Source organism: Struthio camelus, chromosome 3 (assembly GCF_040807025.1).
Source record: "Struthio camelus isolate bStrCam1 chromosome 3, bStrCam1.hap1, whole genome shotgun sequence".
Classification (NCBI taxonomy): Eukaryota; Metazoa; Chordata; class Aves; order Struthioniformes; family Struthionidae; genus Struthio; species Struthio camelus.
The window spans coordinates 79675948-79698681 of NC_090944.1; the positions used below are offsets into that span (position 1 = coordinate 79675948).

Consider the following 22734-nt stretch of genomic DNA (forward strand, 5'->3'; position numbering starts at 1 on the left):
ACCTTAACACTACTTATGAGGAGAGAATCCTTCCTCTTCCAAGCTCTTTTATATTTGGAGATGTACAGCAAATCCTATGCTTACACAGACAGGAGTGGTGGCTTCCTAGCCTGCAGGACCTGCATAAATAGTAGCTGGTATAGGAATTTTTCTTTTTCCCCGATATCAGCCAAAAATTGTATGCTAATCTATCTCCATGGTGCTGAGAATATATTTTTACAGTATAAAAAGCTGTCAAAAACAAACACTGACATGTTGAACGCTGGTAGACTAGAAGACTCTAGTGCTTAACAATTGGTTGATGTGGTGATTTTTTTTAATTGCAGGCTGAAAAAGCAGAAGGATTTATTAGGCTTCCAGACTTCAGTGTGGACCGAGCAACTGAATGCAAAAAAAAGCAGTAAGTTTGTCTCTTGGCCCCAGTTTTGCATGAATAAAGATTTTTACATGATTGCAAGGACTTGAGTCTCAGTAGTGCATGACAATGAGGCTGTGGGGAACTTTTCTCTTGTATGAGCTACTAAAGGAAAAACCTATTGCAAAAATATTTTTGAAAATTCTCTGCCAGATGTGTTCCTATAGTCTGCTAAAACGGTGATTCAAAAAAAAAATCATTAAGCCAAATGCTTTTTCTTTGTTCGCTGTTGACATATAGGAAATAGTCTTAGATGCCTTCTCTTAGGTAAGGAGGTCAAGTGAGGCGAGTGATGCTGCTTCCTTCTGAGCTGGGATTATTCTTTAGTCTGCTGTGGTGCAGCTGACTTTGGGCTGTACTTGAAACCTCCAGTTGTGCAGGGAATGACAACTTTGTTTAGCAGTGTAAACATTTCAGAATATTCTCTCCAAACTCCATATGTAGCATTGGCTTCCAGCTGCTTCTGAGTACACTTCAGGAGTTTGGAGGGGTATTGCTGATGTTCCAAGTTATAAAGCTCAACATGCTTTTTCTTCTGGCCTTAAGAGAAAGCCTTCTTTCTTCTGCTCTGTCCTCTTGCTGAGGTTAGCTGTAGGCATGCCTGACATTAACTGTGGACTTGAGTTCTCAAAGAAAAGGACATAGATGCTTTGAATATGAAGAGCTCCATTTAGTGTTCTCAGAGGAAAGGCTGTTGAGTCACATAAAACCAGGGGCAAATGTTGCTGTTGACTTCTGTAGCTGTTGGCTGTCAGTGTCTGGGAAGAAAACACATCCTTATCACTTACTTGGGGTGGAGTAAGTCAGGAGACTTACAAGGACTGATCTGGTCTGGGCTTCTTGATTAGCTGGGTCCTAGTCAAATAGCGTATGCTTCCATAGGACAAATGTAAAGTAATATAACAAGGAGCAAAAAAGAGAAGCCACGCAGTCTCAGGACTGGAGACTACATCTTAAAGACTCTGAAAAGTCTTACTGACAGATGTTCAACAGCATAATGTGATGCTGAGACCAACAGGTTAATGTATGGCTATAAATCACCAGAAATGTGACTTATTATTGTAATAAAATATTTGGTTTTAGGGTCTGCAGTTCAAGATAGATGTTGATAAACTGGAAAGGGTATTTTTCTGGTTATAATTATTACAGATTGAGGATCTTTTTTGACTTCTTTTGAAACTAATTTTCTTCACACATCTTTTTTTTTTCTTTTCTTAAAGTGCTATTAAGATCAGCCACCCACAGATCAAGACATTTTATTTTGCAGCAGAAAATGTTCTGGAAATGAACACGTAAGTAAAAGTGAATGACCGTGGTGCATCCTGTCCCACATCTTAGAACACTCACTCTTTGAAAGTTCATTCTCTGTCAAGCAGTTGTTGACAAAGTTATTCTGGGAGTTACTAAATCTTTTCCTGTTTTCTCGTTGTTATATAGAAGGTAACTACTGCTAATTCAAGTTGAACATCTTACTCTAGCGCTGGATGTTCTAGTAACTTGAATATTTTTCTGTACAATATTAGAAATGGAATATTTGTTCACTAATTAAAGTTGAAATCAGAATCTCATTATTAGCCTAATTTTGATACTAGTCTTCCCCACATTTGCAGGTATAAATCTCTTTCCATTAAAGAGGTGTGTAGACTGGATATCAAATTCATTACCTTGGGAGAAGTGAGGGAAGAAAGAAAAGTACAATATACTTTTATTCCAGGAATGACTTAGGACTAGAATGTAGCGTTGTTTGCTTTGAGATGTCTTTCAGATTTTTATGTCAGTTAACAAGGTAGTTATAGAGCTATAGAAAGCTGTGTCTTTAATGTAAACAAATATTTACTTCACTGCCAAACGATGCTGCAGTTAAATGATCTTTGTGCCAGGTCATAAATTTTCGTTTCACAAATGTCCATAGGAACAACAATTTATTCACGTGGTTGTTAATGAAAGAAAGTAAAACTGGGTATGAGTTTTGCCATTTTAGAAACCGCTGAGCTATCAGAAACAGATTTTACTTGCTATTTTACTTGCTAGTTTTGGTCAATTTATATATATCTGATATCTTCTTTATCTTTACTACTTCAGATTGTAGGCTGTTCACAATGGATTAAATGGCCAAAACTCAAATACAAAGCAGCATAATTTAAAAAGGAAGAGAGCTCCTATGATAGTAAGGTCAGGATTTTAATGAGGACTCAATTGGTCACCTCAGTGAGATCCTTCATAGACCTTTCACTGTTCTTTCCATCTATAAATACGAGACTTGACATGTTTACCACAAAGGAAAAGGAGAGAGATGAAGAGAATGTGTGTGACCTTCTGAAATAGCTATAGATATAGAAATGTATTTATATTATACATATATCTACAATACTGCACAAATATAGGTATATATTTATAAAGCTATATTCTATAGATACATGCATGTAGCAATATGTTGCTCTTTACAACTTGGAGAAACGTAGAGCTTGCTGATGAGGAAATAACCATGCTTTTCTATATAGCTGTGCTTCTTACCAAGGCTCCTGAGTGGAGCGGGAAGTTCTTGAAGCAGATGGGCTGAGGAGCACTGAGAACGAGGGATCGCTGGGCAGAAATATTTCTGTAGAGAAAGCAACTACTGTTGAGACATGAGAAGGAAGGATGTAAGGAGAAGGAAAAGAAAAAGTAGAGCTGATGGAGGACATGTGAGTGTTAATAGCCAGTCTGGAGCCCAGCTGGAGATCCTCAGAGTCTTAATGACGCTTTTGAAATGTTTAGTCTCATGTGAGTGAGTGACTGAAATCTATGCAGGTATCCCAGCCCTTACACCCTGAGAATGATTTTCTTTAAACTCCACTTTTCAAGTAAATTTCATTTTGGCTTAAAGCTAGGTAGCCTACCGTTAGAGCAGCTTGCACTATCCTGCACTAGTACTAATTCCTCAGTATTGTAACCCATGATATTTTCCTTGGCAAAGTATAAAATACATACATTTAATACATAAAGTACACACATATTCACGCCTATGTCAAAACAGAATAAAAGACATCTGTTCTCCTGGCTCCAGTCCTGCAAATACTTTTGCATGTGAGTGGTTCCACTGAACTCATTGGGGCATTCATGTGCGTCAAGCTACTTGTGTGCATAAATGTTCGATAGATCATGTCCTTTTGTAACTCTTCATGCATATATCTATTAAATCAACAGTGGGCTTATTAATACAGTCATTTGCTTCATTAATTTAGCATGTATTTGCCATAGTCATGCACATGTGAAAAGCAAATGTGTGCTGGCTAGCTGCATGCATTTTTACCTGACCAGTTGCATGCCTTTTCTAGTAAGCTGTCTGACCTCATGCTTAGAGAAGTCCTGGATTTCTTAGTAACTCTATTCTTTTAATTTTCTTGCTTAAAAATCTCTTCTGTTAAAACTCTATTTAAAAAAAGTCAATAATAAACCACTCTTGTAGGAATGATGTTTTGATTTATTGAATTATTATGTGCTTCTATTGTTCATATTGCAGACTAAAAACCCACTGTTGCCACTGATCTAGCTGGCAAATTTCCCCTTGCTTCAGTAAGAACAAGATCAGATGCAACAGTTTCCCCAAGTTATGAATCTTGATTCCTGGCCTTCTTCCTATGTTCCCTATTTAGGCCTTGAGTTTTAATTTGAAGGTCTAGAGCTTTTTTAGTTATTACTTTCTTAAAACCTGGATAGATCTGAATGACTTATAAGCAAACACAATATATAAAAAGTATTTCCAGGGATTGTTTCAAGCATTAGAAAAATGTAGCCACCTAGGAGAGAAACACAGAACTGTTAATAGCACAAAAGCAACACAGAAGGTAAGACTTAATAAAACAAAAGTGCATAGGGAGTTGAAGCAAGCAGTGCATAATGGTTAGAAAATTAGGTTTATATGGCTCTTCCTGAGATCGTCCTATAATAGCTTTGGCCAGGACAACTGACATCATCTTTAATGGCTCTTACGGCTTTTGCTTTGTCTCTTCTGAGAGATGACACCTTAGCAGCAGGACTAAACCAGTGAAATTTTGTTATAGCACAAATACTTTTCCTTTAGCTTCCACAAATGTGGCTCCTTGGTTATCAGTAGTGCTTTTTTGAGGATCAGGAAAAGATGATGTTCTTAGTCAGCTAGTCCTGCTTACCACATGCAGTCTGAGAAGAACACAAGGGCTGTATGACGGAGAAGCGTGAATAGTTTGCTGTAGTACTGGATTATGTCACTGGTTCAGAAAGCAATACATAGAATCAGTTTAGGAAAAGAAAATTCTAAGTAGTCTTACGAACTGTCTATTACCTGTTACAAGGCAGACCGGTGAGCTGTTTAGCGCGTTTCTACTTCTAAGGGCAACTGCGCCATCCACAGTTTTTGCAAGGAATGGGAATTATGCATTCAGGTAACTGGTGTCTTTTTAGAAGGTGGTCTAAGAAAGAAACTCTGACATTTAGACTAAAGGTTAGCCACAACAGAGATGGTAATACAGAACACATCTGAAAGGAGCAAAACTTTCAGAACAGCATGTAAGTGTCTCTAACAATGTATTCCCTCTGCTTCTAACACAGGTGGCTGAGTAAGCTGGAAATGGCTGTAGACCCTCAGGCACTCAATGGGAAGAATGAAGAAGGTATGTTTCTGACAATGGTTTTAGTATGTATCTACGTAATGTTTTTCACAGGGCAAAGTTTTCGCTGGGCTGAATTTGTGTCATCCATTTTCTTTGTTTTAAATTGTTACCTTGGGCCTGTCTACCTGCTGAGCTCAGAGGCACCACTCTGACTCAGTACAGGCTAACCATAGTTAAAGAAACACTGGCGAGCAGCTTATAGAGACACTCAGCGATCCTTCTGACTGATATGTAACTACCGTCTGGCAGTTTGCTGGCTGGCTGAGTCCACAAAGAGAAATAGTTGTGCTACCTGGGTTTTGAGCTTGTAAGTTATATTATAGGAGCTGTGTTATGAGTGGGGAGCTTGCTAGCTTGGGAACATCTTATGCAATGTAGATGTCCTACATCATTAGGGACATTGTCCCTAATGTCTCCTCCAGTTTGGAGGGTTCCAAGAGCAGCAATGTCTGCGTACAAACTGAAGTGTACAATTTCCTTTCCAGCTAAGCCCAAGAGTTAATTGTGGAATGAGTAACTTTAAACGCCTGATCTCCTAAAAGACATTTCCTAATCTGCACAATGATATAATAGAACTTTTTTGGAGGTCAGTACCTGCACCCAAATCACAAATATGGGTTGAGGACAAAGAAAGTGTCATTTGTCACAGTGCTTGGTAGGGCTGCTGGTGAAGATGCACATGTTTGGAACTAGTTTAGAGCTCAAAGCACTACGGCTAGTTTTATGAACTGCCCCTTAGCAAACTTGGGATGAACTTTAACCTGAGGAGTATGTATCTTCTTCTGGGCTTTTAACCCTGCATTTCTGGAGTGTTGGTTGAGTGCCTTTTTTAGAACTGCTCAGATTCTGAAGAAACAGGCATTATGAAGAAGAAATTGGTGTTTAGACTGGTATGAACACTTAAGTGATGCAGCCTGTTTTGTCTAAGCAGTGGAAGGCTCTTTGCCATATCGCTTCTGCAACTCTGCAGAAAAAGAATGTGGTTCATGTCCGACTTTGGGCATGTAATGCCATTATTGATTTATCTTATCTGTCTCCATATAAACTCTGCCATTAAAAGCAGCTTTCACTGATAAACATAGATATCACTGATTTCTGGAGATTCAGTAGGTCTCATCTTTTTTTTTTTTTTTTGTCTTCACTTCACAGTTCCTCTTCATTTCTTGTCAGGAAACCTTTTAATTCCCATTTCCCTAAATTCCTTCAAAATATCTATGTCCTTTTGCAACCCAATTGTATCAGAATAATATCAGCTAATTAGTGGGGAGGGCTTTACAGAATACTAGGCTGTGTAGCAAGAACTGCATGATAATTATACTTGGGGAAGAAGTGTCCAAACATGTTTTCCATGTTTACACGAAAGAGGAGGAGATTGACTGAAGGTAATGATTGTCAAAATATTATACGTAGAAACAAATTCATTTTTTTAAGACCTTAGAAAATGTAGCATATTGGTTGGCTTGGCTAAGTCAGGAGTTTAAAAATTAGATTTAAAATAAGAGAGCCAAATAAACTGCATTAAAAAAAGAGAGAGAGAAAGACAGAGAGACAGACAGACAGACACAAAGAGAGACAAAATGATCCACTTGAGCAACCTTTGTAGCAGGTTATCTAATTACCCAGGTATAAACATAACACTGCCAAGATTTCTTTAACTTTTGAAGCTGGTGGCTTGTCTCTCCGTTCAGAAAAAACTCTCTGAATGTGGTGCCAAACACCAGCTCAGCTTTCCGCTCATGTTTTGCCACAGGTGCTCCAGCAGCTCTCTTGAGTACAGGTTCAGTACCCTGTTAGCTTGTCTGTGTGCCTTACAGAGGCATTGTTACACTTCACAGAAATGTCACCATTACCCACAGTTGTTTCTGTTTCTAGTGACCCAATTCTGCCCTCTCTGTCACAAACCATAACTCTCCAGGAAGGTCTTGGCTCTCATTGTGGCAGTTCTTGTATATTCTTTTGCTTTCTCTGCCTTCAGCCCTCCTGTTAGCCTATTTAGAGTATCAGAAACAGCTGTTGCTTCTTTTTCAGTTCTTCTGTCTGTATAAAAACAATAAGTTCTTTACTCGGAGTTATTCAAGAACATATTAATAGAGCCCTAGAATTTGATATAGGCCTTACTGCAGCCAGTCTTGGTCCTTTATGCTAAGATGTGCCTGCACCTATTTTCACTAAACCAAATAGCAGTTATGCTATTAAAAAGTCTATAGTTCTGCGAACAACAGTACTGGGAGGAAACATGTATAAATTATTCAAAAAGTAATGAATCTCCTTAGGTGTCACTTTGCTAACATCTTAGAAACCTCTCTCTCTTGTCTACGAAACTGTTATATTTTACAGCTTTTTTTCCCTCGCAGTGTGTTTATTAGAACCCCAAAACGACATGCACAAAAAGAAAGTGTGCAGGTATTAATTTAGCTAAAAGATGTGGTAAACATATGTGTTTACCCACAGACTGTGCTAACATTGCTTTCTACTGATTCAAACCCATGAAGACCAGCTCTTGCAAAATGCTCTCTTTATAAAAACAGCCCTTAACAACTTGGAGAGAGCGAGCTGGAGAATTATTTCCACTAGAGAGATGCGATTGCTCTTTAAGAGCACAAACTGACTTTATACGCCTCGCGCTGAGGGAGAGGAAGTGCAGAGTGCTGGCTCCAGTGGAAACCGCAGGGGCAGTCTTTGCGCTTCTGACACCTAGCGCTTGCTGACGTGGGCCTCGTTAAACTCCTAACTGCTTGTTACCGCACAGGTCCCCAGCTCACCGGGGTAGGTGTGAGCTCTGTCACACTTGGCACATGGTACAGGAAAGCATGCAGACACTTGCTCCTATGAAGGTTTGATCTGAAGGGGCGATGTGTGCTGGGAGATTTCGTGGAGGGGAAGTGATTTTGCCCAGTGGTTACAGCCAAGCTCTGGAAGTAGGAACCACCAATTTATTGCCTCCTGTTTTTGTCTCTGTGTCTCATTTTATCAGCTATCTGGTTATCACTTTATTTAATCCAGTGTTAAAAAGCACTTAAGCAGTGCTGGAAAATACCTCCATCCGCTTCACAGGGAGTTAAATAACAACATGACTGCCTCTCTGCCGCGTATGAAACGATACTGGGGCTTTATCAGCTTGCTTTTCATTTAAAAAAAATGCATGAGGTGTATAATCCTCATGTGTTTGCTTTTATGACTAGCTTTACAAACATACCACTGTTCCACGTGGTGTGCCTGCCTACGTGAGTTACTGTGTGGTGACAGAAGTTTCTGATGGGGGTGCTTCTTTGCTTTCCTAAGTACCATGCAAGCAATCTGTTTTCCAAAATCTCAGCCAAAATACCGTTTGCCTGTTTAGGACAGTTTGCTGGTTAAAGAGATTGAGGGCCAGAACCTGCTACTTGCGACAGGTTTCCCTAAATTATACAACCAACCGTGCGGCCTTTCTTTTACAGGCTGAGAAGGAAAAAAAATCCTATTCCCTCCCCCCCTTAAAGCTATTTATAGCAGTGCCACCTAGTGTTTACTGCCGTGGCAATTATGTTTGCGTTAAAAAAAAAAAAGAAAAAGAAAAAGAAAAAAAAAACGATTACTACAGGTGGGTTAATTTTCATTGAAGGAGATACTGATACGCTACAGTGTGGTCCTGAGACCAGAAAGTGCTATTTGGTGGTATTTGATTACCACAGTGGTGCAGAGAATACATGAACGTTAGACCAACAGTTTTTGTTCATTTTTCCCTGTCTGCCCCAGAATGTTACAGTGAAAGTGAACATGATGATCCAGAAATAACAGACACACCACCTCCCCCCTACACAGCCCAGCCACCACCTCCTCATTTGGTAAGTCTTACAGTATTTAGCTTGTTTCTAGTTGCTAACTAGTTGGAACAAATCTCTCTTCAGAAGGTGTATCTTCACCTAATGACCTAAAGTAGGGGCGGTAAATGTTCACTTTTTGCCTGTGAAATGTGAATGCACCAACTCACCACCCACCCTATGACGGAGCTTGCAGTTATTCTAGCCTCCTCCGCTGAGAGCCTCACACTTGAAAGCGCAAGCTCCTTCAAATGAAGACATATCTGTTTTAGAAAGGAAGGTGTCACTCTACCTCATATACACAAGGTGTCTTTCCTTTACGAGGTTTTCAACACGCTGCCATAACCTGATTTTTCATACTTTTCTTTTCCAATCCAATCCCAAATCTTTTTTTTGGCTACCTCTGACAGCATCATCCAACAGATTTGTATTTATTTATCTGAGTGAGCTACTCTTAAAACTGCTGAATTTGAAGCTGCGCTTGTGGCAGGAAAGTAAAGGGAAGTGAAAAGAAAGTGGTCTCTGCTGACAATGACAAAATCTGTTCTTTTCTTCTACCTGTGAAAAAGAGACTATAAACAAAGAAAATAGGCATCCTCCCAAAATCTGGGCTGTTTTTCTCGCTTGCTGTGGAGCATTTGTCCAAAATATTCCCTCCTGCCTAGCTTCATTTCATGAATTAAAATAAGCAGTATGCATGCTCATATGTCTAATCAAATTGACTTACCTAGTTATTAGCCAGTTACTGACCTATGAACCTTGTTTCTATGTTGTTGCTTTCCCCAGTGATCTCATCTCGCTTTGTATACCTTTTAGTATATGAGCTTTAGTTATTCTGTGTATAGAAATGACTAAACCAGTTAGGGATGGTAGTGCACCTGAAATAAGGATCCTTATTTCAAGCCTTTCCCTCCTTTGTTGAAAGTTAATATTGAGGGGTACACAGTAATATGCTTAATATAAAATTATATTGTTGCATCTCATAAAGGGAAAGTGCCCACTACCTCATCGATCTGGTACAGGTTCCTCTATTGGCACACGGAAACAACATCCAGTAGCTGAGGTGATCAGAGACAGAGAAGCAAGAACAAATTTGAAAAATATAGATCAACCGTAGAAGCTTGCATAGTCATAGTCAGTAATAAAAGATGTGTTGGCACACACATGCCATGTGTCCCTGTCTGGTATTCTTTAATTAGCTCTCATAAAGCTGGGAGTGTGTGTCACACCATCACCTATTTGGCCCCTTCTGTTTCAGTCAGATAAGTCGGATAAGTTCACTTCCTCTCCGAGTACAGTTGTTTAATACTAATCACTGTAAAACAATCCACCTGGCACTCGGGGATGTGGGGTGTTCACTGCTGTATAAAATATGATTCTTTATTGGCTGTATTAACTGAAAGTTAAATGTGGCCAAGTGGCTATAAATATCAGAGAAAATAGGAACCTTGGCAATGTGACTCCAAGAGTTATTTTGGGCCAAAAGCTGATAATGAAGTGTCTCGAATTTTATACGTCAGTGGCTTGCCTTTAAGTGGCTGTAGATGTCTTTCCCTTCTGCTCACCCCTGAGTGAATGCCTGCATTTTTCCGGGTAATGAGTTTAAACAGGTGCTGTTTTGTAGTTTTCTGTTTTTCTGGCTTCCTGCTGCTTGTCAGTCTGTTGCTGCAGAGACTATCTCCGGTTATCTCCTACCCATATGCTCTTCTGGGAGGGTATGTTAGGAGACAAGGCTGACTTCAAGATTTTAGTAGGGAAGGTGGGTGCTGAGAGGTCCCACTTCCTCAGTCTTTCCTCATAAGGCTTATTTTCCCTCCAGCCTTTTCCTTTCTGAGCTGTTTTCCCTTCTGCTCATCCCCACCTTGAAGTCACTTCTGCCATGGACAAAAGTTAGTGTCTGCAAAGCAGATTAGTCATCTCCTCCTCCCAGAAGAGGCCACTGAGATAAGCTCCAGCTGCCACTGCTCTGCCCTATGCTCGGCTCCCTAATGTGGTGGGTAGGGAACACTTAGGTACCAGCAGAGCTGAGCTGATGGAGTTCTCTCTCAAATTTTAGATATCAGCCTCCTTACTCCTGATAGCAGCTGAAGCAAGAAAACCACTAGAAAGATTGAGAAAGCACAGCTTTTACTGGGAAGTCAGTTCTAGGGATGAAGCTCGTGGATGGTTTGGGGAAGGCTGGTTAAACACTGCTTGCTGCCTGTTCATTCACTACAGACTTTTTGTACCAAGCTAAGAGATCCTGAACATTTGGTGGATCTGGGATGATATTATGTACGTACACATCATTTGGGATGCCTACTTGCATTTTTTCAGATTGCTACTGGGAGAAACGCTTATCCTGGAAACTCAGACCACCATCAAGAATGTTATAGGCGCTTGACTGGGGCTTATTTCACTTTATTTATTTATTTATTTATTTATTGGTGTTGTACTTTTGCCTCCCAAGTGACAAGGGCAATTTGCAAAATAAGATTTTGGAGCTATGGACACTTTTGAAAATTAACCCCATTATCTCAATTAGAAAGCCTCCAAACTTCTTGAGATCACCTCCAGACTGGAAACTATTAATCTGGAAACTAATAGTTATCCAGGTGCAGGCACTGTTATCTATTAGAGCAACAAATATTTTGCTGTACTTATAGCACAAAGTTTTAGTTGCTAGTTCTCCGCTAATTCAAAGCATTTTGACCATTGAAAAACAAAATAGTGGTGAGCATGAGCCTTCTATGTTTATGAGTGCTTCTGGGTACTGTTGAAGAAAAAAGCAAGTGAAAACCAAATACATTTTAGCATTTGTAGGACAAAAGCTCTACTGACCATTTGCATTAATTTTGCTGCATGTGAATGGATTTAATGCTCAAAAACTAGCAGCCATGCTGAGCCAATAGATTGCAGCAACTCCGAAAAAGCTGTTGACATATTTCGTGGAGATAATTTTTCTCTTAAAGGACTGTCTAGGTATCTTTTTTTTATGTCTAGTGGAATCCTTATGATCTGCTGGCTTGAACATCTGCTTTTTAAAATGTCCCCAAATGGAGATTTATTTTTACATGGATAATTGCAAGTCTTCCGAAGGAACCTCTTCAGTAGCTGAGGTAAACATTGGTCATGCCAAGAAAAATAAAATATAGTTCTGTATGTTCCCATGGGTAGAGAAAGAGAAACATATTCTGGCAGTCGTCTTTATTCTCAACCAAATCTTGTCTTTAACACAAAATGAAAATGAAAACAAAAATACATTCAATTCAGGGAGACACCGTTTTTGTTTCAGTGGCATTTTCTATTGCATGGAAAAATGCCAGAAAAATGTAGGTGAGATCTAGCATATTCTTTTTCTGCCTTTGAACAACTGGAATTAGACCAGCAAAACCCCATGTGCATGAGCTTTTACTTTTCAGTTGCTCTGCCTGGCTGTAGAAACAGTTCAACAGTTTGTCTTCTCAATAGAGTTCAGAGACAGATGAAATGCTTCAGGTAACTCATGCTCCCAAGCGCACTTTTGTCTCTGGCAGATGTAGTTTATGATGCATCTCCTTGTCTTTTGCTCTAGGGCGCGTTTGTGAAGGTTTTCTTTTTAAAAACCAACAGGTACCTGAAACACAGTATCATACTTTCCATAAATAATGTTTGTTCCCATAGCATTGGGGATAGTCTTGGAGGAATGGCTTTGAAAATTTACAAAAGTGAAGAAAGTGGTGCAAACAAATGGTGACCATAATCTGATATCAGTCCTCCTCATTCTCTGAGTTGATTAGTAGATCTAAGAACCAGCTAGATCAAAACTATCGGAAGGCAATCCTATTTGCATTTTTTAATGGAAAAAGGAAGTATTATATGCTATAGCAACACTGAGTTGCCTAAGTTTATATAGCATAATTCAAAAATGTTGTCACACCTTGTTTATATGAATATTTCTTGCTTCTAGTTTGTCAGGTGATTATTAATAAATATTCCAGGCTAGTCCCTTTCTTGTGTTTTCATTTTGTTGAGGTTTCCCTAGCAACACCACTTCAGTAATTTGCAGCACTGCTGGCTTAGTTATCATCTGTTTTAATCCTTAGAGATCTATTCTACATATGTACATAAACTTTCCAGACTTGTAGTCTATCAAGTCTGGTATTCTGATTTTGACAGTGGCCAGTAGCAGCTGATTTGCAAAAAGGACTAAAATTTTTGCAGTAGCAGATATGAGAAATCTGGCTTTCGTATTATGTCTCATTGTGATTTCTAGTAGTTTCTACTAATGGGTGCAATATGAGGCTTTGTCTCTCTTCCATTGCTTCATTATTGTTAACTAATCTTCTTCTGAGTATTTGTGTGTGTATCTATGTGTTTCTGTGTACCCATGTAGTAACTTTTTGGCCCTCTTTGAAGCTTTGCTTAATTCTTGGCTTTGACTTAGATTTGGCAATGCCACAATTAACTGTGTAGACGTGTCCTCTCCACACAATTATATTTTGTGTGGAGTTGTTGTTGTTAACAGTTTTGAATATGTGCTTCTCAGTTTAATGGATTGTCCTTTTAGCTGGATATTTGACTCTCTTTCTTGGCTTATCTTTTCAGCGTCGTTGGTCATTAAGAAGCAGGCTAGTGCCAGTTCTTCTGTGGGAGAAGTTGCTGTTGATGACCAGACAGTAGTACAAGTCAACTAGTGTAAATGACTCCTGTAAAAAAAACAAAAAACAAAACCCTAAGCATCTATCTGCCTGTCTGGGTAGCTACGTACCTTTCAAAACTTTCTTTTTTCTCCTAAGCTTTCTTTACAAGGTACTATGTGCCTATTATGCCCTCTCTCATTGATCACCTAGCTCCTAACGACGGCTTGTAGAGGTCTCTGAGCCCCTTCTGGTGATATGAACTCTTCCTGAGACCAGTATGGCATAGAGGGACCTAGGATGTGCCGATTATTTCCGATGTGTCTGTAGTGAAGCTCAAGTCTGTTCTCAGATTCATGTGCTCAAGGATAAATTTGGCAGGTGAATGAGCAGCACAAATCTTGTACCATTCTGCCTTTTGCATGCCCTTTGCCTCGTGGTTGCCTGCCTTTCCCTTTCCCCATTGATTTGCCATCATATTACCAAGCCTTCTTGGCTTGGTAAATGATTAGTCCCTTGAATGGACCAGGTGAAATAGCTTTGTGTGCTGAGAAAGTCAAGGTAGTTCACTGCTCAGGCTAATTCTTGACTGTCTCTGGTTATGGCATCAATGGATTTACTAAATGCTTTAAGACAACTCCATGGTCAACGACTAATTCAGGGCTTCTCTTCTGTGCTCTTGATTAGACCAATGGAGTGAATAGACAGTAAAGAGTGAAAGCGAATATGAGACCTAACATGGAAAGTTGCATTCAAAACATGACTTCTTTTTCTAGCTCTTTTGTTTCTAGGTGTTTCTAGGTTTTGATCTGTTTACCCCTTGCTTCATCACTTAGTTTTTGAAAGTGATGGGAGACTGGCTTTCATGCCTCAGGCTTGTTTGGATTCAAATTTGATCAGATTATATCAGTTTGTGGTCAGTTAGCATTTCAACTGCATATCCACAATAGATAGAGCCTAGGAACAGGAATGACTTGGAATAAGGTTTTGTTTTTTGTTTTGTTCTTTTGTTTCTGGAAAACAGGATCAGCAGAAGTCCTCCTTGACCTCAACTCTGTCAAGTGAAGCATCTTGTTCTCTCTCCTCCCCTGAAAGCACTTTCAACTCCCAAGAGTCGTCATCTTCCTTGGTGTCCAAAGTGGTTTATCCCGAGAGGCAGTCCTGGCTTGACCTAGTTAACAGCTCTGCCATAGAAGAGGGTGATCAGCCTTTAACCTTCTGTGTCCAGGTTCACTCTGAGGAGCAGCCAGAAATGGACTGTGGAGAAGTGGCAGAAAGCCAGGAGGTCCAGCCCAGTGGTGGATCCCAAAATTCTTTGTTAACTCAAAATATACATTGCCTGGCTGTGCTAGATGCAACAGGACAGAAATCACTAGCCAAAGGTGAGTGAGGAGGTTTTATCGCAGGGCCATACAGTGTAAAAGTTTATTGGATTTTTTTTTTTTTTTTTACCCCCTTCCTTCCTTTATATGCTATACTGAAAAGTTTTCCAGCGGTACATCATTTATAACAAGCATCTGGTTTACTGTGCTTCAGATATATAACCTAGTGTCTAAATGATAAGTACCTTTAGACTTTTTCTCAAATTCTGCATAGATGTCAAAGTCATAACCTCTCTATAAAATCCTAATATAGACATATCTTTATTGGCTTTCTATAATTTAATATGTCTGTCTTTTATTGGTTAGAATTGAATCTAAACTTTAAGAAAGCTTCACAAGTAGGGGTGGAATCGGACAATATCTGACAGAACTGACATCCTAAGCAAAATAGCCTATGAAAGAAGTGGAGAATATGGAGTAACATCAATCCGCCTTTAAAAGTGAAAGGAGGTGCCTTCACTTCTACCACATATTCCCTATTGATTTCACTGAACTTCATCATAATCAAGGGAAAACAGGTGCAATCTGAAAGTCATTTAAGACTGGACTTTGTTTAAGCATGTGGGTATCTGCTTTGGTATCCTAATACTGAAGCCTACTGCTGAATTAAAAACATAGTACATTTTCCAGAATTTGGTCATTGTTACTTGAATAACCCTACTGCCATAGTAAGGCATTGCGCCTTGCCTTTTGAGCATTATGGCATTGCGAGTAGTGGAATGGCTAGGCCTGGCAGAAATGGGGTCCCTGAAGAAATACATAGTAAATGCATTGTCTTCTGTAATTTGACTTTCTGGGTTAAATTTAAACACATAATGTCTTCGGGAAACATTCTTTGGGTGAACTGTGAGATTCCTAGGTTACATATGAACCCATATTTAAGTACATTCAGGTGGACTGTTGGAGTGTAGGCTATATATGACATAGTGGCTTAAAGATCCCATTAAGCAAGGTTAAATGGTGGCTCTTCAGAAGTGTAAACTTCACCTTTCGCTTAGAATATGTTACTGTGGCATTCTCTGAAAACTTGCAGTAATCCTCAGGTTGCTGCTTACTATAGTGACTGTAAGGGCACTGACAAGAACTTTTATGGATGGTCATAGATTTAGCATGCCACATTTGTAATCATTTAAAGCACAGTTTTATAGGCTGAAATCATACAATGATATAGTAATACTTACCAATAAAATCAGGATTAAAATGTAAATCCAGGCACATTTTGGTATATTACTGTCATTTGGAAGCTGATTTAATTGTCTGAAAAATATTCTGGGGGAAATTACTATTTCCATCTGCTCATTCCTTAGCAGGCAGCTTTCCCTGATTGCGGGATGCTTCCATTGTAACCGCTCTGGTGATCTGTGATGGAATTCCAGAAATAGATCATTTCAATGAGATAGTCACTATGGAAACTGTATAACCTCACTAGTTACTGTCTGCATCGTAACTTGTTGTTGAGCCAGTAAGACATCTACTGTACATGCATTTTTCTTTCCTTTATCAAGTCTGCATGGTATGAGGAGGGGATGGAGAGTGCTTGCGACTTTTTCTTGCAATGGCCCCTGGAAAAATAAATGAAAAAATTTGCACGGAGATTGATTAAGCTACTTCAAAATGGGAATGTGAGGTGGAAAAAAGGATTAATGTAAAGTAGCCATTCAGTTCAAAATGCAGTTTATTGGAAAGGATTTAATTCTGGGTTCAGTGGCTTATCCCCCAAGAATTTCTGCCTTGAGCTAGCTGATAAGGATATGCATGAATCTTGTGAGATGAATTTCAGGTTTGGGGTAAAAGCTAGCTGCCAAACCATACTATTTACCATAAGCGGTAAGAACACCGTAGAGTTATCTGCTGTGAAACAAGAAGAATGCATACCTCAATCATTTGCTAGTGCAATCAGTATTATGTGCTTTATGATATTTCTCAATAGCGCATTTCTGAGAATTCTTCCTGTTTTAGAGTAACTGGAACGTGTCCAAAAGGAGGCAGGACCACCTTGTGCTCTGAAAGCGTGGCCTGTGTTGCGTAAAGCCTGTACCATTGTTTTAACAACAGCTATGCATTCTTTGAACACTCTCACTCCAGAATATTCAAGCTTGTGCATAGTGTCTCCTTCTCCTTACGAAAAGTGAAATCACCTGTCACACAGTCTACTTGGTGGCCACGTTCTGCTTGGCAAACTCTCTGTTGTTAGTTGCAGCTGATAGCAGCTGTGAGCCAAGGTGAACGCTTTCAAGAACTGAAGAGCATTTTTACTGGCAAAAGCCAGAAATGGAGACTGACATGAGAAAAGTTGTGAGCTAGGAGGAAGCGCAGCTTTGACTTTGTGGGAAAAGCTTGTCGTGAAAATACCAGAAGAGTACAGAAGCCTTAGGTATGAATTAAACAATGAAAGAAAAGTTTCAGAAAGATCAAATGGCCCAAATCTCCGTGAGAAAAATGAAAGATTCAAATAATCATAAAGGATTATCTTTTTAATGAAAACTATTAAATGAAATCTGCTAAACAACTGTGTTATTTGCAAGGAGATGTACTAGATGGCGTTTTGAAGGACTTTCCAGCCTTACTCCTCATGGTTTTATGAATGTTTTCAGCCTTATTCACTGCTCTGATTTTTGAGGAAACTTTATGTACCAGAGAGTAACACAAAGTACAAGAAAAGGCAGAATGTAACAGTATTTGCTTTTGAATTTGCTTATTTCCATTTATTTTGTGGGAAAAATAATATTTCAGTATTATTGCTACATTTACAGAGACAAAGAATGTAAAACTCCCTCTGACACAAAGAAACTGAAAGGCAAACAAACAGCAGTTAAGAATATAAACAAGTATCTGACTACGTGCGCTGTATCCAGAAGCTGGCCTTGTCCCATCCAGGATGGCTAGACACTCTCTGCAGCCAAACTTCATCTTTTGTATTTCTTCTGGCAACTGCTGGAACAAAAATTAATCTGATTATGACCCACCACCATCATCGTCAGAAAAAACAATAACAAAAGGAAGTTGCAGAAACTGAAAGGTTACTACAAGAGAACAGGAATAGGTGTTTGTGTGTATTTAGGGATCTTTTACTATAGCAATAACATCCTTCTTCCTTGCATTTCCTTAAGATTTTATGTTCATGATCATGTGAAGTTAATGGATCTTGGCAAGAAATTTTTATGGTACCGTATTTTAGCTCACGGTAGCTTGTAGAAGATCTACCATGTGCTGATATTTTGGGAAACCTCAAAAACTTTTCACAAACCATTTGAAATTTATCTGGGTTGATTTTGTGGGGAACAATTGGTTAAATAGGAGCGGGATGCAATCAGTTCCTCCTTTTTTCAGAACTGACATCCTCTTCCCCTTTTGAGTTTGCGTGTGCCAATAATAGCCAGAACAGAGCCTCTGGTGTGCTCTGGCCCCTTTATTCCTGCTCCAAAAATCTCAAAAAATGGCTAGATGGTAGTTGTATAGACCAACAGATTTGCTTATAGTGAGGATAATTGTATGGACAAACAAGTGTATTTGAATGATTATTTTGCTTCTCATCAAAAAGGCTTTAGAAATCACAGTGAAAATTATGATGCTACAGTTTTCAGGACTTGGAAAAAAATACTTAATTGTATTGTTTCCAGTTACGCCCCAGTTTATTAAAAATGGAATCGCTCATTGCAGAGGAATACAGCATACAAGAGTATCCTATTGTAGGTAAGAGTCTCTTACTATTGGTGGTGAATATTTTTCACGTTTTTTTTCTCCCATTTTCTCCTACCTCATTGTTTAGTAGTTCTGCATTTGCCAATGAGGAGTTTGCCTAAGCCATGCTCTCTTAAATGGAGTATTTCCTATCTCTTCTGTTCTGTAGCTCTATGGGAAATGATATTTCCCCATGATGTCATCATATTCCCATTAAAAAGTCCACTACTGCTGTGGAGAATAGACACTGTGTGCGTGTGTGTATGTGAGGTGAGGGAGGAAGGGAGTTACATTTTTCTCCTCTCTTCTCCCCAGTACGCGTCTATATGCTGTCACATTGGCATCAAAAGGTTAGGCAGAATTGGAAATAGGGGTGTTGCCACAGCCACGAGAAGCTCATATAAGTAGCAAAGACAGGGAGAAGAAGCAGATTTTTTCCTAGAATTAATACACAGCTTGAGAGCTGTGAGATCTCAGTGTTAGAGGGTGAGAGAACAAGTATTTAAATTTCTTGGGTTCAGTTTAGAGTTAGTAAGATATGTTCTGTTGGAGTTATTTTCCAATGCAAAATGTTCTTTCTGCAAAACATTGCCAATTTCTGTTTCTTTACCACTGGGAAGCAATAAGCTTGATTTTTTCATAGCTGCTTCTTGCAAAACATTCAAGTTACGAATTTTCAGACAGGCTCCTGTGTTGCTGCTGCAAAGTGGGGAGTCTGAATACCTTGACGTCTCCCGCTTGTGGCAAGTTGGCTGAAGGGAAGGTGGAAGCTGAAAACTGAGGAGATGAAGAGCTGATGTGCTCAATCTCTGGCAGCTTGCTCTTGTCTGTGATATCTCCTGTTTAATAAGAGGGAAATTTCAGATAAGTGGTACCAAGCCTCAAAATTCTGATATGCTTCTCCTGAAACAGAACTAGTCAGAGGTTCTCACCAGCCTAAAATAACTTTATTTTCCTCACCCCACATTAGAATATCTCCTTCTCTGGAATGGTGAAATATCTCAGGGAAAGACTTTCTTTTTGTTGGCACAGCTCTGCTTCTGTTCCACTTTTCCTGCCGTGAAGCCTGTCAAAGTTAGAAGAGCCATGCTGTATAATTTTTCCAGAAGTAGTATGAGGCTTAGCAGGCTGGAAGACTCATAGATGAAGGGCACTGTGCAAGAGCCCAGTAAGACTGATCCTTCCCGTGACATTGCTCAACAGAATTGCTAATAGTTAATATTGCCAAGGGTATGGAAAAGCATACAGTAAGTGGCCGTGCATGCGTTAGCTTGTGTGCAGGTACACACTCGTAAATACACACAATATGTCGTATCCTTCCACTGTTGCTGTGCTTCCTACCCCTAATCTCTCTGCAGGTCCTGAAAGGAAAATGTACATATTTTATCTTTAAAATAGGATGAGATGAAGAAGTTCTGTGGCAGCACTTAAGTTTCTTAACTTGTGTATCTGAGGCAGAAAGTGTTTAGCTTGATGAGTTCGTGTGGAAGAGGTAACTTGCAATATTGTATTTTGAAATGATTCCGAATATGCCTGATGTTAGCTATGTGACGAGGCTGGAAAGACTTACGTCAGAGGAGTGCTAGCGGGGCCTGACCTGTCTGTGCTCTTTAGAATTTTTACCAGCAGAATATATCCCTAATATAAATCCTCTGAGGTTAACAAAGCTCACAGAAGGGGTGATTCACTTATATTTGAGAGTCCAACACAGATAGACTCGTCCCTTTTACTCTAATCTTGAGTATTGTGTGTTATGTGCATACTTTTTTTTTTTTTTAAACTTTGTGATGCAAACCAAATATTTTGTGATGATTCAATTGTATGGCCTACATGGGGCGGGTTTCATAGCAGGAATCCAAGTTAGTGAAGCCTAAAAATACAGAATTGGTGACTATTTGTACTTCTCTATACTGAAAATTACTCAATTGCTAGGTCAATGCTTTCTTTCCAGGCATAAAGGGAACTAAGCAGTACAAAGTTTTGGGCAAAAGTGCTATAAATGGTTGAATGTGGAGAAAAAGTCCAGTCTTTGCTTAAGATTTGAATCATGCTAGTTTATCCCCATCACCCAACCTTAATTTTCTTTGGATATTTTTGTGGGGGAAAAAGCACAAAACACACTACGGCTACTACTTTCTTCTTCATTTACTTTCCTCGTATGAGGAGGCTTGTGAAATGCTGTAATGGACCATTAAAGAATGTGTAAGTGATGAGAAATGTTTTCTTATCATAGATCATTTTATTGGGCTTGTTAATTGATTTGCTGACGTAATGCCTCTCCCCTTTTTCCATGACGTCTCCCATTTACAGATTCATAGCCCTGGATCTAGCATGTTTAATGACAGTTTCAAGCCTGGAAAGCATTGGGTTTTGCTTTTTGAGTTTGGCTCAGGGGAACTCAGGATATTGAGGGTAAAAGCCCAGATCAGTATCAGACATTTATTGGCAGATTTACTCTCTGTCAATAATGGTATTTGCTTGTGTATAAAACAATAACGGTATTTGCTTATATACAAAAACACAACATTAAGATACTATTTTTTTAACTGTTGTGAGAGAAGCTCATTGCTTATTAATGTAAGCAAAAATGTAGACAATAGTACTCACATCTGGCTCTACATAGCCTGTAGGTTTCACTCACCCTTTGTAACCTGTAATCCTGTTTAGCATCTTCACTGTCATTCTCTTTATGTACTTGATCTCCAGAATCTGGCGCGTTCCTGTCCCTGTGAAATTAACTGACCTCATTCATTCTTTCAGGGGTCGAAGTGGGGAAAGAATATGATATAGGAGAGGAGTTTTTCAAGGTAGCAAGCTTGAAGGAGTGCAGAAGCTGAGTTCAGAGTGCTGATCATGGGGAGGGAGCCTTCTGGCCTGAACTACCACTTCTCTTTATACATTAAGAATTTGTGTCCTGCCAACCTCCATCCACAAATGCATAAGAGATATTAGAATACGCAGAATGGAAGAAGCATGTTCAGAGACGGAATTTTATCATGTTTGTTACTTTCTAACACTTTTAGGACACTGTGGAGCATCGTGAGTTAGCTTCAAAAAATGTCCAGAGCAGGCACTTATAGTCCTTTTGGCTCCCTGCCCCCACCTTTTATTTTAAGTTGCTGGACAGTCAATGCATTTTTTTTCTTTTTATGTAATTTTTCTTGGATATCTGTCAATTGGATCCGATAAAGCTGAATTTATCTCTGAAAGTGATACTGTGTACAGTCCCAATGGGTAATATCTGCAGCACAGCTGAGCCAGTCCTGTGCAGGAGCTGGCTAATGAAACAACCAGCTGCTTCATCCCAAGTAAGTAGGCAGGAAGCTAGTTATAATTATGAGCCTCATGGTATGAGCTGACAGTTTTCAGGAAATACTACTGCCATGTATTATGCCTTACACGTGCATTTTTTTTCTATTTCTCGCAGCCTGTTAAATATACAACAGTTCTCCTCCTCCCCCTGCACTGTACCAGCGATGGAAGCTATATTTAGTTCTTGTCAAGTTGCAGCAGCCTCTTTATAATCACAAAGTAATGAAAGGCGGCCAGCAACAGACTGAAGACAAATATTTGTAACATATCATAAACTTTTCCTGTAACCTAAATATTTAAGAGGATGGGGGTGTAGGAGGATGCTGTACTTCTTAAAACATGGACAAGATAAGAAGCAGACTCCTGAGTGTGCTGACATGCTGGTCAGCTATTCAGCTACAGCATTTCAGGCCTGATCCCAGCTCACGTATGCAAAGTTTTGCTTCGTCTTATTTGCTTCAGCTGTTGCAGGGTCAAGATCTTAAATGCTGTGGTGAGGGTAATGTAGAAAGGACCAAATTTTTGCTCTTGGCCTCCTCCTTAACCCTTCTCCGCTCCCCCTTCTAATGCATCACTTTTCATTTGCAAACGTATAGCTTGGCATGGGCAGAGTGACGGTAGCACAACAGTGGTTTGCACTCCTAAAGGCATTTATTGACCCTGGATGGCTCTTGGACAGCTCTTGGAATCCTGCTCTAGAGGGACTTTTCGCTGCAGCGTGAGAGAGCAAAGGAACTGCTTCCTTTTGTTCAGAAAATGTTTGCCGATTGAAGATAATTTAGAAAAGCCGATATTTAACTTTTATTTAAAAAAAAAAAGCATAGATATTTCTGTTGGCACACGGAGGACCGCATTTAAGAACTACCACCACCATCCCCAGTGAAATAAAAATGAATGTTATCCAAGTGGGGAATT

At 39.4% G+C, this 22734-nt stretch overlaps 1 protein-coding gene across 13 annotated transcripts in view; it reads left to right on the plus strand.

The window, feature by feature from the left end:
* Positions 1-22734, plus strand: part of IPCEF1 (interaction protein for cytohesin exchange factors 1) — a 66936-nt gene that overhangs the window by 38028 nt on the left and 6174 nt on the right. For all 13 annotated transcript variants that reach the window (XM_009676997.2, XM_009676996.2, XM_068938665.1 and 10 more), the window contains 5 exons: positions 327-400; positions 1636-1707; positions 4985-5046; positions 8782-8870; positions 14469-14826. In XM_009676997.2, coding sequence (XP_009675292.2) covers positions 327-400; positions 1636-1707; positions 4985-5046; positions 8782-8870; positions 14469-14826 — 655 coding nt within the window. The remainder of the gene's footprint in view (positions 1-326; positions 401-1635; positions 1708-4984; positions 5047-8781; positions 8871-14468; positions 14827-22734) is intronic.